Here is a 19,673-nt window from a genome sequence, read left to right as displayed (position 1 = left end):
GGCGGGCAAATAAAATTGGTGGGAGGCATATAATAATCCAGCACAGATTTCTTCTTCATTTCCATTGAGGAAGATACACCTGCCTATACAAAACTGACATGAGGCTGGGAATCGGGGTTTTACTTAATGTTACAAAACAAGTCAGTGGTGACTGTCAATCCTTCTCTGTGCTATCAGGGTCCCTTGTACATTCCCTTGGAGCACTATGTATAAAAACCTATTTACGGGGGGCACCTGGGTGGCTCAGTCAGTGAAATGTCTGACTTCAGCTCAGGTCATGATCTCGCAGTTTGTGGGTTCAAGCCCAGCATGGGGCTCTGTACTGACAGCTCAGAGCCTAGAGCCTGCTACGGATTCTGTGTCTCTCTCGCTCTCTGCCCCTCCCCTGCTCGCACGCACACTCTCTTTCTCTCAAAAACAAATAAACATTAAAAAAATAAAAACCAGTTCATCTCCCTCAAGACTCGCAACTCTTTCTCTTATATTCCAAACAGACCCTGCAAAGAAAAGGAACTCAAAGACTCTTCGGGGGCGCCTGGGTGGCTCAGTCAGTTAAGTGTCCAACTTTGGCTCAGGTCATGATCTCACAGTTCGTGGGTTCGAGCCCCACGTCGACAGCTCAGAGCCTGGAGCCTGCTTCGATTCTGTGTCTTCCTCTCTCTCTGCCCCTCGCCTGCTCACACTCTCTCTCTCAAAAATAAATAAACATAAAAAAAAAAAAAAAAAAAGACTCTTCTACCAGTGCAATGAATGAGATGGTCTTGTTTACTCTTGCCATACATCCCTCCCTTCTGAACTTTGGGTCCGCCCCCCCCCCCCCCCGCTAATGAAAATCTGGGATGTTTTTATATTACTGGAAAACTTCTCTATCGTTTCACTTTTGATACTCTAGATTTTTCTTCTTCAAAACAGTGTGACTATTTAGGAGGAAACGGCTAACTCCGACAGAAAAAAAATGCTTACTGGCTTGAAAGGCAGTAAAAATGTATGTGCTCAATTCACTGAGGAGAAGTGGCTGATGAATTACTGAAAAGAAAACAACATTCCTGTTTTTAATAAACCCCCCCCACCAGTACATTTTGGTTTTTCATGCCCTAAAATAAGAAGATAGAATACAACAGAGGAAAACCCAATTAAATCAAAGGTTAGGACAAAAACGGAGCCCCAAGTGGGGCAGCAAGGTGACATTAACCCTTTAACGGCTGGAGGCTTACAAGTCATTCTCATGGACAATCACCACAGACCAGGACGCTAGGTACCTGGCCTCAGGGACTGCTAATACCCCGCCAGTAAGAGCAGACACCAAAAGGTGCCTGTTACACGGCCACAACTTTTCGAAACGCAAATTCATGTAATCCTTACAAAAATCCAGTAAGTGCAACCATCATCCCCACTGCTACAGATGAGAAAACAGGCACAGGGAGACTGAATAAATTGTCCGAGGTTAAGCAGCTCTTAAGTAGCAGAACCAGGACTCAAACCCCCAAACGCTGGCTGTACAGTCTTGAATCCATGGAGCTGAGCTGCCGCTGCTACAGAGTCCTCTGCGTACCCCCAAATGACAAGCAGGGGGTCCACCTGCACATACGCAGAATAATCCATCAGAAAAATGACTTGCTAGGATAAAAATTCCAGGTCTCCCTCAAGAGGAAACCTACTCCAGAGGGTGAACTTACTGAGCACGGCTCCCTCCTCTCATTCCTCAAACCCCACTGGCGGAAAAAGTTAAACACCATAAACCAGAATGGTGCGAGATAACAGGCAAATGTCTTATCAGATGAAAATGGCTCCACGGGGAGAAGAGCAGAATAATCACAAGTAAAAACCGGAAAAAAAGGTCTGCTACAGAGATGAAAACTACTCTTTCTGATGACACAAAGTGTAGCAGAAATGCAAATCGGAGGTGACAAGTATACAGACTGAGTTTCTGCGGTTATCGCCAGGGTGATGTGTTACATGACGGCCCACAGCGCTAGCACTGAACAACAGCTCGCTCGCTCTCAACAGGCGGCCTTCTCTCCAAGCGTGGTCCTCGCTTGCGGAGTGGAGTCTGTGCCTGGGCCTTCCCAAAAACACATGAAAGAAAAAAACAGCAGAGACATCCCTACCAAGGGCTGCACCACAGCCAAGCGCTCTGTGCTCACAGCGAAAATGTCCTCGCGGCAATCGTGGGGACCTCAGCTTGCTCCTCACCCTCCAGACTCCGAGCCGCCTGCTTACAAGTGTGCCCAGCCCTGAAGCGCCCTGAGGGAGCCCCTGCCATTAGGGAAGAGGCCTACCGCTGAAACAGTATTACAGAACTTTTGAGGAAACTTAGTATAACTGACCTAATCCTATACACATCTGTAAATAGGTTGGATCACCAAGGATCAAAACATACAATTCAAAGAGCTAAGACGAAAGGAAAGGAGTCAAAATTAACAGAAAAACCTGACAGTGAAATCATAACAAATTCTCAGTTATCTGTACCGATGGAGGATCTGAGGCACAAGAACCCTCAGAACTACTTACAGCCGGCACGGAAAAGGTTTTGATTTCTACCACCAAAGAAAACTGATACACCACCCAAAGAAAATGCTACACAGACTGATATTAAAATAAACTTTTATTCTCTAAGGATATATGCACAGAAACCAAATTCTGGCCTTAGCTCAAAGTCCAAAATTTATCCAGCCTTGGGCAAATTAACACTTTCCTGTCTTAATTTTCCTATATATTAAGCATGGACAGTGTTTTTGGTCCCATCTGCCTCAAAGAGATGGATTAACAATCAAAAGAGAAGAAGTACGTTTAAAAAGATTTTGAAGGGGCGCCTGGGTGGCGCAGTCGGTTAAGCGTCCGACTTCAGCCAGGTCACGATCTCGCGGTCCGTGAGTTTGAGCCCCGCGTCAGGCTCTGGGCTGATGGCTGAGAGCCTGGAGCCTGTTTCCGATTCTGTGTCTCCCTCTCTCTCTGCCCCTCCCCCGTTCATGCTCTGTCTCTCTCTGTCCCAAAAATAAATAAACGTTGAAAAAAAAAATTAAAAAAAATAAATAAATAAAAAAAATAATAAAATAAAAAGATTTTGAAAAGTATAAAGTACCATCCAAATGCAAGGTGATGCCGTTCGCCGAAGACAAGGCCGCACACTGGGAAGTGGATGGAATCCAGCTTCGGCGGAAGAGTTTGCTACAAAAGGTTCACATACCGTCAGCATGGACGTGCCTCTCTAGTGTCCATTTCCTAAGATCAGCTGACTTACAGCCAACGGTTCTCAACTACTTTGGGCAGTCAGAACAACAGCCATATGATCCGCTTCAAGAGAAACTGAGGAAAAGGCCTTTGCTGGTGTCAACAGATTCAAAAGAAAACATGGAGTTCTGCAGTCTGGGGTGAGGCTCCTGAATAGAACACAGGATTTGAACAGTTAAATCCAGGGAACCAGAGAAAGACTGCCAGCAGTTCAGTCATTTGATGGCACCGCTCCCCAAGAAATGATCTCCTATGCAGCTCCAAACAGACCTCAGTCTGAAGACAAAAGTTTGAATAAGACTGACATCCTTGGCAATCAGGTTTAAGTACTAACTAAATACAGGTTTCTTCAGGAATCTCTGAGTTCCAAATGGTGGACCAAGCAACTGGCTGTACTAAGAAGTCCAGATGACACTCGAGACAAAACCTGGTAAAACATGTATAATAACTAGTACAAGAGTGACAGCGAACAGCCACTGCTAACTAGAATGGCAAGATATCAAGTACCTTAAAATGACATGCACATAAATCACAGGATATAAGGAAATGTTCGTAGTACTTTTTTTTTTTTTAATGTTTCTTTCTTTTTGAGAGAGAAAGAGACAGAGCATGAGGAGGGGAGGGGCAGAGAGACAGGGAGACACAGAATCAGAAGCAGGCTCCAGGCTCCGAGCTGTCAGCAGAGCCTCACGTGGAGCTGGAACCCATGAGCCGAAGTCAGATGCTTAATGGACTGAGAGACCCAGGTACCCCTCAAGTTGAGGTTTTAATAGGGTTCTTCATAAGTGTTAAGTTCTTTACGATTTGCTTTCCATTTAAAGAAATAAGAGAGCAACCAAATATTTGAATATCTTCCTTGGATGGATTCATATCAATCATGAAAACTAAATTTATGAAACAAATGGGAAAATTTAAACACGAGCTGGGTCTTCAATGATAAAAGAGTGTGGCTTATTTTTTAAAAATCAAGAGTGGCCTCTGTTATCTTTTAGAGATACATTATCTTCTAGAAATACATACTAAAGTGTTTGCTGATGACATGACAGGATGTCTGGGAACTACATCAAAAGAACATGGGGAAGCAGGCTAGAGCACAAACAGATGAAAGACTGGCCATGTACTGATAACTGCTGAGCCGGGCGCTGGATTCACAGGGGTCATCATACTGCTTACCTTTTAATATGCAGGTGAAATTTTCATAATAAAATGCTTTCAGCAGGACTAAAAGGGGACTTGTTCTTACCTCTGCTAGAATCTTTTACTACAATGTCAGAGATTTCAAACAGTTTCAGAGGAAGGGGCATCTTCCGATTCGCAGCTATGGTCTTTAGGAGGCCAGGAAGAAGGGTAGTGCGTGCCACCTACAGGAGAACACGTGAAATTGCATTGACCAAAGGAGAACCAAACCGACCTGGTGACCAGGCCAGAACTCAACAGCTTCACAGCAAGACTCTTCTGGAAAATGCAATGCCTAAATATCCAAATCATTTTTAATTTTCAATCCCAAGACAAAAACTTAAAATATTCTGGCTTCCAAACTTAAAAAATGAAAAGTCACAAAACTTGATCCCAAAATGAGAAACAAGTATTATAAATACAATGCTTATATCTAGGATTGGTTAAGACTTCAAATATATAACTTTTCATACCCTGCTTTATTTTATAAAGAAATTGAAGGAGATTACAAGAAACCCAAGTATTTATATAAGTTAAATCAGAATCAAATTCTTAAAAACCAAGACCAGGGAAAATGTAAATGCAATTAAAATACCATGACAACGAGAAAAAAGAACACAAATACGTAAGCACTAAAAAAAATTATGCAGTTGCTATGGGCAAGCTGTGACTATAGTTTTCAGCTTCGTAGCCAAAGAAATACAACCATACATCCTAGTTCTTAAAAACAAAACAGCTTCCCTACTTCTGTCTCAAATAAATTTCTCATTCTGAGCTCAAGGAGACAGGTGGGCTTTTGACGCATCATGTTACCAGACCAGTTTTATGAGCAGTAGTAGGAAACCATCATCAAGAACGTGGGCTCTGGAGTCAGACACGAGCACTGCCATCCTCTGCCCAGACTACTGCGTGAGCTCACGCTGGTTTCTTGGCTTCCACTCCTGCTACCTTATGGTCTGTTCTCCACAATGATCCTTTAAAGCTCAAATCAGATCAGGAACCTCCCCTGCTCAAAAATCTAATAGGTTTCCACCCAACTGTGAATAAAACCATGCCCTACATGGGGTCCTTGTATCTAAATCTGGCCCTGGCATCCTCTCCAACTTCAACACATGCTGCCCCCACCGGGCGTACCGGGCTTCAGCCACACTCCGTGAGCAGACTTCCACCTCAGGCCTCCATGCCTCCTCCCTACCTCCACTTCATACGTTCTTCCTCTGGATTCACATGTGGCGGTCTTACTTTCTTTAGGTCTCTTCTCAACAGGTTCTCTCCCACAAAGGCCTGTCTGTCCTGACCACCCTGACTAAAACAGCAGCCCCTCTGAGATCCTACAGGCGTTAACAGTAATAAGCCCCTAAGACTTGCTAGTAGAATGTGTGTTGAGGAAAGAGAACGGCTTTCCTATCAATCTCACTCTACCAACTGCTGCGAGCAGCCTTAATCTCGGTGCTTTTCTAAATACCACTCACGTTCGCGAATGGAGAGAAAGTGCCCAAACCAATCAGAAACAAAACTGCAGTGTTAAAAGAAAGCTTAACTTACTGTAATACAGACAAGCTTCCTGTGTAAATAATTTTTCTTAGGTTCCCCCCCCCATTTTACAGATAAGCCTTATTTGCTTGTTTAGAAACTCACGGCAATACAAATAGTGAAAACTGAATCCAATCAAACTTCTACATCTACCTACCGACATACTAGAAATATAGGGGACCAGTGGAACGTATTCCACAAAATCTTAACTGTGGGAACTCTACAGGACAAATGACCCCGTTTCTTCAACAAATAAAGTGAAAGGGAGAGAGGAAAAGACAGAGATGGCTAGAGGAGCAATCTGTAAATTAAAAAGACTTAAGAAACACATCAACTTTGTACGAACATTTGAATGCCAAGTCAAACTATTAAAAAACTTGAGACAACTGGAAAAATGTGAACAATGATTGGCTACTTAAGGATACTAAAGAATACTATTGCTGACTTGGGGGAATGTGGTAACGTTCTGTAATTTTGTTTATAATAAAAATTTACATGTTTTAACTAAATGACATTTCTTCTTACATCCATTCTCTAACATCTCTGTGAGAAAATACCCCCAAATTAAGAATTATGCAAGAGAAAGAATGGGCTTAGACAATAAACGGAGTTACAAGTCCACAAACAACTTTACATTTAACCATAAGCAAACAGAAACCTGTCAGCCCCATGAGTAGCAGGAGGATATATCTGCTAGTAAACCATGAATAAACTGCAGAATCTGTCGAATCCAAAAGATAGCCTCTCATCTAATGTATTTTATGCAGAATTATTGATTCTGAAAGTGTGCTAAACCACTACTATTTATAGTGATATTTAATGTGCTTCTGATTTGTTTTCCTTCCACTTACATAGAAAACAGAATGTAAACCTAAAGAACATTACCTCATCTTACATCTATCAAACTTGATAAACAAAACTGGGAGAAAACGGAAAACCTGGAATAAATGCAAATAAAAACCCAGTTAAGATTTACTGAAAAATCCCTCTACCCAAATGATTTTGAGTGTCTCCTATTAAAAAGAACACCATAAGAGAGAGCAGTAGAAAAGCTAGTGGGTCTCAAAGCAAACTTATGATCACAATCCTTCCAAATTGGCATAATTCTTCAAAGTTCTGACACCGAATACCAAGAAACAACTCATGTACTTGGTCCATGTTATTATCAATTAGTTCTTTAAACAGCCTCGCCCTAATCTACCGCATTAGTGGGTAGCCCTATAGATTAAATCTAACTTTAAAAAAAAATCTAAATTTTAACATTTTTAGAACTTTAAAAATTTTTAGAATTGAGCCTTCTTTTACAGATGTAAAAACCACAGAACTATCTTAAGAGTTCACATGTTATCAACAGCATTAATTTATTTGAAAGCATTTCTTCCCAATTCTAAGATTTCCCTTGATTCCAAACCCGGGTTAAAGAAAAATCATCAAGAGGGGCACCTGGGTGGCTCAGTCGGTTAAGTATCCGACTTCGGCCCAGATCATGATCTCACAGTTCGTGAGTTCGAGCCCCGCATCGGGCTCTGTGCTGACAGCTCAGAGCCTGGAACCTGCTTCGGACTGTTTCTCCCTCTCTCTCTGCCCCTCACCTGCGTGCACTCTCTCTCTCTCAAAAATAAATAAAAGGTTAAAAAAATTTAAAAGAAAAAAAGAAAAATCATCAAGAATTGCGCCTGTAAGCAAAACAGAATGAGAGCGAGCCAGTATGAAAGAGGGGAGGTGATTTAAAGTCATTAATAAGCAAAGGTATCATAATCTATAAAAAGAGCACTTCAAGGTAATATCGAGTCTATAATGTAAATCATTTAACGCTTACTAAGGTAGTATCATTTGCACTGACATATTCCTACACCCTATGTGAAACTGCCATTGAACTAAAGGATTACCACGAAAAAAAATGGAGACGGCCTAGTCAAAAACTGATGTAGCAACTAATTTCAAAGTGAATGACTTCACAGAGGTACTGTGAATAGTTACTGACTCATTTACTACAAATGGGTAGAAAAGATGAAAACTTCAAATAGTACTTAAAAAGTCAACTGATTTGAAAGGAATGAAATGGAAAGTTCAGATAAGACTGGGCTACACAGCACAGAGCAAGCAAAGACCCACTGTAAATCAATCGAGAAAAGATTACAAAAAGGTGTTAAGAATTTGTCAACAAAGTATGCAGGAACCAACTATCCTCTATCCAAGAAGAGACTTTTAAAAAGCTCTAAGACTTTGTTATCTGAAGTATAATAACTTATGTACCACCTCTCGGTATTTACTCAAACTCGTGGCTACTTAGAATTCTCACCTGGAATTCAGCTGTCTTAGGATTACTTATGTGGACTGCCTTTGTTGCAGAGATGTCCAAACCAAGTTTATCAGCAATATCTTCTTGGGAGCACTGAGAAGTACATACAAAATAAATAAGGAAAAACAATGACTAAATGGAATATACAAAGTATTTAAGGCTATAAGTCAACTTACGGTCTTGTAGCAATGTAGATTCTCTGTATAAAGAAGTTAAAAAAAAAAGAAAAGAATACATGTATCAACTACTTCAGGGACACAGCAGATATAATTTCACATTAACAGTTCTTTTACAAGGAGTTCTATCTATGATACAAAGGCAAAGTAAGTTTTCCACATGTTGATGGTGCTATAACTGTGTTTGGGCCCTTCCTAAGCTAGCCTCTCACTTACCAGTCTAGTCTCTTACAACTAGCTACCCATTCCCTGAATCTTACACTCTTCCTTCCTTCCTTTTACCATAAGTGCCTTCCCCCAACCTACCTACTACCATCCCCCAACAGAGTTCTACCTCTTCCATAGATATATTCCTAGTGACTCCAACTTCTCTCTTTCCTTGGTGTTCCTATGGCTTTGTTTTGATTACCATTATAATGTCTGCTAAATACATACTGACTTACGGTAGAATGACAGGAGTAAGAGCAGAATTCAAGTGGCCTGAATTCTGCCCAACATTCTTTCTACTTGATCATTTAACTTCTGTGCATCTGTGCTTGATAAAGCTGTGAGGAATAAACTCTTTTTTTTTTTTTTTTTTTTTAAAGATTTTCAATGTTTATTTTGGGACAGAGAGAGACAGAGCATGAACGGGGGAGGGGCAGAGAGAGAGGGAGACACAGAATCGGAAACAGGCTCCAGGCTCTGAGCCATCAGCCCAGAGCCTGACGCGGGGCTCGAACTCACGGACCGCGAGATCGTGACCTGGCTGAAGTCGGACGCTTAACCGACTGCGCCACCCAGGCGCCCCTCTGAGGAATAAACTCTTAAGCACTCACCCACCAAACAGAGAAAGAGGCTGGTCACAAAACCAGAATGATAGGCAGACGGTATGAAAATAAAACTCACTATTAGATGCATTACATCTAACAAATGAGTTAACAAGATAATGCAAATAAAGTACCTGGCACAAACTAAGCGCTCAAAGAAATATTAACAATGATGCTTAATAAATTACTAAGAACAAGTATCACATATTAATGCTAACTGATAACTGCTGCAAAGGAGTTTAAAACTTAACATGAAAACTGATGTACCATCAGGGTACTGAACCATCTCCAACATTAGGTGATGTTGCCTAATTGCACTATTTTACCAAATGGTCTTAAAGGGCTAGTTAGTCTGCATTTCTCTTGGGGGGAAAAAACACGGATGGGCTCAGATTTTATGTCAATGCCAGTTCTAATGATTCTTGCCACCTCTCTTGGGAGGGATACTGAAGCCACATGCAGGCAGAGCAGAAAAAAGCTCCCTGATCTGCCATGGCTGCAGAGGTAGAGAATCATGGCAGGCATACTGGGAATAATCAAATTTTCTCTACAACACGGAGGTGGTTTTATAACAAGATATAATGTGATGAATTAGGAAATGCAATTTAAATGCAATCTACTCTCAAAAAGAACTCGTCTGTATTAAAAAAAAAAAAAAATCGTTCTGCACAGCAACATAGGTAGGTATGTGAGTGACCTTGTACTTTATCACAACAATGGAGGATAACGGACTGAGATTAGAAGCAGTTTAAATTTTTTCTTTTTAAACACTACTTCTGCAAAAAGGCAGGGAAACACACATGCCGAAGTCTAAACAGCAGTTAGTTCTGGGGAGGAAAATAGGGTTAGAATCCAGAGGGCCAACAGAAGGGAACAGTCATGGTTTACTCTACATGGTTCTGTACAGGTTTTGAATCCTTTCAAATCAATCCTATGTCACTTCATTTAAAAATTTTTTTTTAACATTTATTTATTTTTGAGAAAGAGCATGAGCAGGGGAGGGGCAGAGAGTGGGGAGGGACGCAGAATCCAAAGCAGGCTCCAGGCTCCGAGCTGTCAGCACAGAGCCCAACGTAGGACTCTAACCCAAGAACCATGAGATCATGACCTGAGCCAAACTCGAATGCTTAACTGAATGAGCCACCCACCTGGGTGTTAAGTGTCCGACTTCAGCTCAGGTCATGATCTCACAGTTCGTGGGTTCGAACTTGCGTTGTGTCTTGCTCTCTCAAAAATAAATAAATGTTAAAAAATAATTTTTAAATAAAATAAAATGCAATACATTTCTTCGGGCACCTGGGTGGTTCGGTCAGTTAAGCGTCTGACTTCAGCTCAGCTCATGATCTCAAGGTTCATGAATTCAAGCCCCATGTCAGGCCCTGCGTTGACAGCTCAGAACCCGAAACCTGCTTTGGATTCTGTGTCTCCCTCTCTCTGGCCCCTCCCCGGCTCATGCTCTGTTTCTCTCTCAGAAAGAAATAAAACATTAAAAACAATTAAAAAAACACATTTAAAATCTAAATAAAGGACTAGTGAATCAGCAAAATGAAAATGTTGACCGAGAAGATCCGTGAGATCCCTTCCCATGTTAGCATCCTACAAATACAAATGCTCACTAAAAGGACCCGGAGAGGTTGCATCTCCCTCTCCCCACATACGTAGTAGCGTAGCCCCCACTCCTGCCTTCTGTAAATACAACACTGAGAAGTCTATGTCTGGAGTCGAGCTGAGGGGAGAAAACGAATTAGTTTTGTTTTCCTTTGGTTTGGGTTTTGCCCTACGTCATTAAGCAGAAGCTTGCTTGAATACTCAAGAACCACGCTGTAGGCACCACATAAATGCTCAGCAAGAGAAGAAGGAACTATAAACGGCATACATATTTTATTCTTTTCAAATGGTCAATCTGCAGGGGGAAGGGGATTTCCTTCTATTTTGTAATAAAATTCATTTCCTGATTCAAGTCTTTTATGTCAGCTTTTCAACTCAAAGCAAATGTTGTGAACATGTTCAAAGACCAGTTTAATGTGTAACAGTCCACAAACCCTTAACCAGGGCGGCATCTAGTGGGCACAGACACAACCAAATTAAGACTAAATATTCTAACTTCATCAGTCTGGTTATGAAATTCATTGCGAATTCAACCCTTAACATTTCCATGCTAATAAAAAATACACAGTTATCTGTCATTTAAGACTGTTTTGTCCTTCATGATTTTCAGCGACTAAAAAGAAAACATTTCTTCACTAGAAATTGTACGTTCTCAAGTGAAAACATTTTTCTAGAACCTGGAAATGTTAGCAGTCCGGCTTTTGTAAGTTCGTGTCAGGAATCAGAGAATACAGTAATTCAGGGATTCACTGCCAACAATCAGCTGCACAGAAAAGCACACAGGACATACCAGAGCAAAGGTAAGCGCTTCGGTGAATCCGGCGGCTGCCATGTCATACCGTAGGAGCTCTGTGAGCTTATTAAGAGGAAACTGAAAAAAAGATATTTCACTTTATTTCACCTCAATAAAATTTCCTACTGACAAAAGGTTTAAACAAAACATGTCATTAAAAGGAAAACCCCCTTCCATCCTAATACCGCTAGCACCCCCGTTTTAGCCCTCCCCACCGCCCCACTATTCCAACACAGATGTACAAACCCCCACTTGACCTCTCCCACACCAAACTTCTGCCTTCAGGCCAGGATGAGGAAATGAATATCCCAGTTAAAGATTCAAAAGGGCTCCAAACTCGAAACCTGTCTTTCTTCAAGTACTAGCCATCACAAGTTTTCAACTTACTCTAATCCACTGGGCATCTGTTTTGTATCCTCTCCATAGCAAATGCCTCTCATGGCACAGCATGTCCAAATGCTACTTAATTCCTATGTTCTGTTTTTCCCAAAACCTTCCTGCCATTCAATAATCAGTCTCTCACAATAAGGAATATTTATTTAAGGGTGCAATCTTACTTGATTAGCTATGGTGTATGTTTTCGGGAGAGCCATCTGAATGTTGTTATATCCGTAAGCAATAGCTGCGTCTTCCACAATATCACATGCATGGATAACGTCAGCTCTGGTTGGAGGGATCTCAATCTCAATCTGATTCCCGTCGCCTATTACTTCGGACTTTAAATGCATCCTGGTTAGAAGCTTGGCAATATTTTCTGGAGTTTCTCTGAAACAGGAATGTACAATCCATAAACTTGCTGGATTACTTAAAACATGCTTATATTTTGGGGCGCCTGGGTGGCTCAGTGGGCTCAGTCATGATCTCATGGTTTGAGTTCGAGCCCCGTGTCGGGTCGGGCTCTGTGCGGACAGCTCGGAGCCTGGAGCCTGCTTCTGTTTCTGTGTCTCCCTCTCTCTCTGCCCCTCCCCTGCTCACACTCTGTCTCTGTCTCTGTCAAATATAAATAAACATTAAAAAATTTTTTTAAAAAATGCTTATATTTTGTTTTAAAATACTCTAAGTATCACCTTTCTTTTGGAGTTCCGTTAGACACTAGATATCACAACAGAGGATTTATTATCACTTACTCTGAAAAGATATGAAAACCCTAAGCATTCTTCCAAGAAAAATTAAAGTCCTGTGGGTACTTCATTCTTGAATTCTCTCCAACAGTAAATAAATGTTTTCAAAGCGTACCTGATTCCAACTTTTTTGTTAATTAGATCAGCTCTCACGATCTCTTTTCGGTAAGCCAGTTCCTTCAAAGAGAAAAAGTTTGAGAAGCTTCAGTCATTCCCTGTCAGCTACAGTGTTAGACTCTAATTTTACGTCATCTTACTGTGGCAGTTTGCCCTCCCAAAAAAACGTTGTTAGAGCGAGACACTGAAAATAAACATAATGTTTCGAAAACATTATGGAGGAATAAATCTGCTACATTACGTTCATAACTGAACATTCTACTTGCTAGACAACAGGAACTTCTCAGAAATATAAAATGTCAAACACTTTTCTCTTAGATGATCAATCACCACTCTCTACAATAAAACCCTGGTACATCATTTCTAAGATGCTTATAAATCCTAAAGATTTTGAATCTCCTCTCATGCAAGCTGGTGTATACGACCAAGAAAGAGTTCAAATACCACCGTGTACTATCAAATATCACCATTAAGCTAAATCTAAGTGTTACAAAGAAACTCCTTTCTTATCATTTATTCTGGTGGGGAATGCGACCAGGCGCCCCCAGGCAGTCCTAGCGATTATCAATCTGCTCTAGAAGGTAAGGCTGGAAGCATCTCATAAATCGGTACTCACTCTCCTTCAAACAGCACATAACTGTGCCATGTTAGGTAGGAACAAATATGTATAAAACTCAGGCTTTTCGGCACCTTTGCACACATATCTATGAATGTTTCTTATCACTAAATTACTCTCAAAAGTGTAACTACCACTAGCAAAAAAGGCTGTATCTAAAAATGTTTGGATTCAAGTAAGGACAATGGGCCAGAGCCCTGCCATTCAAAATGCAGTTCTCAGGCAGAAACATCATCATCACCCAAGTGCCTCTTAGAAATGCAGACTCTTTGGCCTTGTTGCTGGGAGCAGTGACAATGGAACTACTGAATCCAGATCTGATATCAAGATCCTGAGCTGATGTGACTGCACGTTAGGGTTTAAAAAGTACAACACCAGATGCTAATGACTGCCACAGAAACAACCTTCACTGAGTCGTTAATATGAACTAAACAGTACAAGACACTTTGAAGATACTAACCTTAACCCTCACAACAGATACTATTAGATTTCTTATTTGTGAAATGAGAATAGTAAATTTTAGATGAATAACTATTCCCTGATCACAACAATGGTAAGCTGCTGAGGTTGTGACGCTATATTCCTAGTGCTTACAAACATGCTCACAAGAGAATAAGCACTTGGTATACAATTAATGAGTAAGTGTGTCCAAGTAGCAAATGAACAAACACGTGAACTGACATGTTCAGGCAGCCTAATTCCAAGGCTCCCACCATCAACCACCAGCCTCTCTCACTGCCTTCCACTTTATCTTTTCAGGTCCTCTTATTCTTTTATATGAAATAACAGAAGACTAGGAAGAACTTCCAAAGTGTTTTAAAAAACATGCTATTTCACATGAGGAACAATCAGTTCCTCAGAAGGTCATTCTCTTCTGGGAGGACAATCTGAGAAGAGCTGTTTTAATCCACATTTATAAGGAAATAAATTAACAAATGACAACACTGATACAGTACTCCCGTTCAGAAATCCCATCATTTCAAATTTATGAAACCTCTTTATAATGCAAACAAATTCAAGGAATTAGCTACATGAGAAAAGTCAACCAAATTTTAACGTATCTTTTTCTTCCTCAAAGTACATATTTCACTTTTGTTAACACTTGACGATTCTTGGGGCGTCTGGGTGGCTCAGTCGGTTGGGTGGCCGACTTCAGCTCAGGTCACGATCTCAGAGTCCAGGAGTTCGAGCCCTGCATTGGGCTCTGTGCTGACAGCTCAGAGCCCGGAGCCTGCTTCAGATTCTGTGTCTCCCTCTCTCTCTGCCCCTCCCCTGCTCATACTCTGTCTCTGTCTCTCAAAAATAAACATTAAAAAAAAAAAAAGTTAAACAAAAAATACTTGACAGTTCTTCACATTAAAGAGAAAAAAAACTTTCTCAACTCGAGACATCACTGTAAAACAAACTAAAAAGCTATCTCTGGCTAATCCCAAGTACTACTGTGGTAAACCACATAAACGGCCAATTCTTCCCAACTCTGCTGCATCCATGGACTCACAATATAACACTTGAGGCCCCCACACTGAGAAATGAGAGTCTATTTCACACTCCTTCAATCTAGCAAAATGACTGGCTTAGGCCAACAGGACACCATGCTTAAAAATACTGAAGCACTGGACTTGCTCTCTCTCGCTGCTGGGAACCCTGCAACTGCCACCATGTAATAAAGACCAAACTACCTTGCTGGATGTGACAGACACTTGACCTGGGTACTCCAAGGCTAAGCAGACTTGATCGAGGCCATCAAAGGTCATCTAGCTGCTAGCCTACCAACCAGCTGATGACCCGGAACAAGGCTGGCAGAGGTTAGCCAAGCCAGCTCAGACCAGAACTACCCAGCTGACCAACAGAATCATGATTCTATTGTTCATGGTCATGAACAAATCTTCGTTGTTTTAAGTCACTAAGCCTTAAGATATCAGTTAATTATATAACAAAAGGTAACAGCCACTAAAAATTTTTAACTGATACTGCCCATAATTTCAACGTTTTCTATAGTTATACATTTATTTTGAATTATCATCAATATTCTAGAATAAAATAGGATGCTAAATTACTCATGTTTTCAGGACGGGGTGTTCTGACCTCAGCAGGTTTCATCTACTTTAAAGGCTATTTAAATAGTAGAAACTATTCCAGGCTGTGATCCACTTCTTAAGTGACGGAGGAATAGTGAAAATTCCAAAGAAAAAGAGCTTAAAGAATGGCCTCACTGAATCATAACCACAACTAAATGACTAATACAGTCATGTGTTGGAATGGTCATCTTTATTTATAAAACCATCTTAGGGGAAGAAAAAAACCCAGTCAGTTAAGAATAATGTTGGTTTAGATTTTTCTTTTACTAAGATCCTACGTCTGGACAATAATCGTGCTTATTCCTTAGTCCTGCTAATACATTCGGAATTTTTAGTTACAGTGATGGCCTTTAGCAACTGTTAACTCAAACGTGAACAGATTAATTAGGTTTGGAGGGCTGAGTGATCTTAGAAGGGGTCAGACTATAAATTACCCAGTTAACTGGCTAATAGAAGAAATCAGAGCAATTCTGGCCACGTGCTGTGGTCATATAATGGAGCTGGTGGCTGAAGCCCAACTGTCGCACAGCTCTCCCACTTAACAGCAAGAGGCAAGCTATTTAGCATCTGAAGGTCTCTAACTCCATCTGGGAGAGGGCATTAATAACAGCACCCACCTTCACAGGGGCAATGTGATTATGTCCATGTAATGCGCATAGTATAGTGCCTGCCATGTGGGTGGACGGACGGACGGACATACAACGAGCACTCCAGCACCATTATTGTTACCACCTGTGTTATCAAGTCCACTTCTTAAATACTTACTGGAAAGATGTATGATTTTCCATTAGGAAAAACTACCTCAGCGGCTTCAACCCTTAGAAAAAAAAAAAGAGAAAGCCAGAAATAAAACACTTAAAAAAAAAGCAGTGAGTTCTAGAAATGAACGTATGGCTCACAAGTCTCTCAGTTGGCCTGTAACAGTAGCCTCAACACATTCAATCCATTCACGTTCCAACACTGCCGCCTGGATTAATCCCCCTGCATTCGCCGCCCCCCTGCTGTTGCACTCCCCGTGGCTCCCATCTCTCCTGGGGCAGCGCAGCCTGACGTTCTCTTCTCGGGGCTGCAAAGCACGCTTCCCCTGTGGGCTCCCCGCCAACACGGACGCACATATTCCAGCCTTCACCAGGGTGCTGTGTTACACCACGAAAGCTGGCTACGCAACCGCTCAGGGGCGCATCAAGCAACAAAACTGGCACCGCCACGCGATTTCAGGCGTGGGCTCTGCAGTGATGCAGCTATTCTGAATTATAATGAACATTTGAATGAACAATGATGCTGATACGCAGCAAGGGCCGTTTAAATGTTGTCTAAGCCAACAATAGGCTCTGGAAAAAAATACAGAGATCTTAGTGATACATAGAGGATAAATGCTTTGCTCTCATACGTGCTTCCCTACTTGTTTAGCTGTTCCTCAGCTGCCCCTCCATGTTTACATCCTCAAATGCAACGATCCTTAAACACAGCTTGAATTTCGTTGCCTCCACGAGGTCTGCCCAGGTGCCTCAGCTGGCAATAACCTGCCCTTACAGCCAGAACGTCACTGAAATTTATTTTAAAGTACTTATCACTTTTTATTTTATACATTTATGTTCGGATCTTAGCCCCCGCAAAGAGCGGATATATTCTAATCACCAGAGCCACGTTTTTCATCTTTACGTCTAACACAAGGCCTTACTGCTTTGCCTTCAGAACAACAGGCTGTCAATAAAGATGTCAAATGAACTTACATGAACGGATTCTCACAATATTCACTGAACATGGTGACAATAACATCGAGAACTATTTTTGCCTGCAAAAAAAAAAAAAAGGAAAAGACAAATATTGTAATCTATAGATACATTCTCTCTTCACTCAGATGGAAGTGAAAATTTAATTTAGTCCTCAAACATCTAAAAATGAGACTTTATATATACATTCTAAAAAAGGGAGTGGAATAAGAGCTTGTGAGCTAAAGCAGGCCTAGCCGTACCTTCAGGTGGTCTGCATTTATTCAGTTCTCTGAGAGTTAACAATCCATGACTGAAACAAATCATCCACTTCCCCCGGCCCTCCCCCTTGGGTTCACCAAGTTCCAAGGGAGACAAACGGCTAAGTCTGGGGGTAAACCTCATCAGTGTCCTAGATCTCTGCAGCCAGGCGCCCGACTCCTGGCTCGACCACTCACTAGTAACCGGACTTTGGGCCAGTTCCTTACCATCTTTGTAGGTCACCATCTTCATCTGTTACATGGAGACAATAAAATTCCTATAGTCTCATCTGGTTATTATGAAGATTAAATGTTTTAATGTGAGAGCAATGCCTGGCATACTGCAAGGGCCATACAGATTTCTTAAAGTTTTTAACTGGAAAAATATTCTCAGAAAAAAAATACAGTAAACTTATTGGGATATAGGCTTTGCTTTTACATACCCTTCACTGTTTAAATGTAAGATTTAGGAAAGCCACCTAAAGGTCTGTTAACGTATGAATTCTTTTTAATTGGTAAATAGTGTAAGCCATTATCACTCTAGGATTTCTGACGGCAAATATGGCCCATAAAAGTTATAAATGAAATACCTTACAGTGGTGTCCAATCCTGTTAAGATGTATTAGATGCCATTTATCTGCCCTATTTCTACAGGCCAGGCTTCTCCTGCCGTTCAAGCTTATCTTTCCCAATTTGCTTACCTGCCACCTCACCTTACACCTTACTTAACCCGTGTAAAGAAATCGGGGGTGGGGGGTGTTTCATAGCAATCTAATATACGTATTTACTAAAAGTGACTGAACTAGTATTCTACATACTCTAGATATCATCACATGCACGTGCCCTTTGTCAACTTGCTAAATAACGCTTCTTTATAGCCAGTTCATTTTTAAAAACTTATTACCAGGTACACAAGGCACCAAATTACTCCGCATTTAAATTAAGCCAACAAACAAGTTATACAACACTGTATTCCATTTCTCAATTTTACAGTTAGGTATATGGCTAATTCTCCCACCAGAATGAGTTCCTTAAAGTCCAGAAACTTGTACCTCATTAAATTCACAGCACTGGAAAGACAGAAGTACTCATTAAAGGTTTGTTGATTAAATGAACACACCATTACCAAGCACAGAACATCTACAGTTTTCTAATTTTCTAAATTTCTGAAGCATGTTCCCATCTACGAAATCAACACTTTGTAGTTCAGCCATATAGTCTTGGCCACAAATAAAATCTGTCCTGTCCGACACTATAAAAGTGGAATCTGTTTCACTTACCTTAGTAAAGTCCGTTCCTGTGCATTCAATAAATACATTTCGAGTATTTACAGTTATTTTGGAATGATTTCCTGCAACAAACACAAGGTAACAAAAACAATCGGTTTCAGAAATACAGGTGCACTACAAAAGCTCTCCAACACAGGAATGACATTTTCAATTAGGACACGATATAAACTGATATCTCAGAGGTAAGGTGAAAATGCAACCTTTATTTTAAGCCCCCACTGCAAGCAGGTGCATCAAAACAGTAACCAGCTGTTACTAAGTGCATTCAGCCCACCACCTGCTCTGCCGGCACTGGAAGAAGCCGTCTCCTCGCACCTTCACCACAACCCTGTGCCGGAGCTACAGGTAGAACGAACATTCAGAGCTTGAGCTCCTTGACCCTGATTCCAATCCATGAAGCAGCAAGGCTATGATATGGTCTCAGTCCGGCTACTCTGAAGCTCAGGTTCTGAACCACTGTAACAGCTCAAGTCTAAGACCTCAAGGACAACAAACTCTTCTCATCATGAATCAACTAAACCTTCTCCTCTCCAAAAGGGTAACATCTACGGCTCTGAGGTCATTAAATTTTATGAATACATTCAAGTTGCCTCATCAAACAAGCCCTCAGGACTGAGAAAAAGAGGGCCGAAATTCAGCTTAAAAGTTTTAACTATAAAATAGCAGGTTACTGATGAATGGATAAAGAAATTGTGGTTTATATACACAATGGAGTACTACGTGGCAATAAGAAAGAATGAAATTTGGCCCTTTGTAGCAACGTGGATGGAACTGGAGACTGTTATGCTAAGTGAAATAAGCCATACAGAGAAAGACAGATACCATATGTTTTCACTCTTTTTTTTTTTTTTT

At 41.1% G+C, this 19,673-nt stretch overlaps 1 protein-coding gene across 1 annotated transcript in view; it reads right to left on the bottom strand.

Moving 5' to 3' along the window:
* Nucleotides 1–19,673, bottom strand: part of FARSB (phenylalanyl-tRNA synthetase subunit beta) — a 70,867-nt gene that overhangs the window by 33,348 nt on the left and 17,846 nt on the right. The window contains exons 7-15 of the mRNA XM_040450350.1: nucleotides 19,412–19,433; nucleotides 18,813–18,935; nucleotides 17,294–17,355; nucleotides 16,326–16,377; nucleotides 12,865–12,926; nucleotides 12,186–12,393; nucleotides 11,626–11,706; nucleotides 8,243–8,335; nucleotides 4,475–4,592 (exon numbers count right to left, since the gene is read on the bottom strand). Of these exons, the coding sequence (XP_040306284.1) occupies nucleotides 4,475–4,592; nucleotides 8,243–8,335; nucleotides 11,626–11,706; nucleotides 12,186–12,393; nucleotides 12,865–12,926; nucleotides 16,326–16,377; nucleotides 17,294–17,355; nucleotides 18,813–18,935; nucleotides 19,412–19,433 (821 nt within the window). The remainder of the gene's footprint in view (nucleotides 1–4,474; nucleotides 4,593–8,242; nucleotides 8,336–11,625; nucleotides 11,707–12,185; nucleotides 12,394–12,864; nucleotides 12,927–16,325; nucleotides 16,378–17,293; nucleotides 17,356–18,812; nucleotides 18,936–19,411; nucleotides 19,434–19,673) is intronic.

This window comes from Herpailurus yagouaroundi, unplaced genomic scaffold (genome assembly GCF_014898765.1).
Source record: "Herpailurus yagouaroundi ecotype Mexico unplaced genomic scaffold, PumYag 202, whole genome shotgun sequence".
In the NCBI taxonomy this organism is placed as follows: Eukaryota; Metazoa; Chordata; class Mammalia; order Carnivora; family Felidae; genus Herpailurus; species Herpailurus yagouaroundi.
The sequence above is the reverse complement of the archived record's forward strand: the minus strand, read 5'-3'. Positions and strand labels throughout refer to the sequence as shown.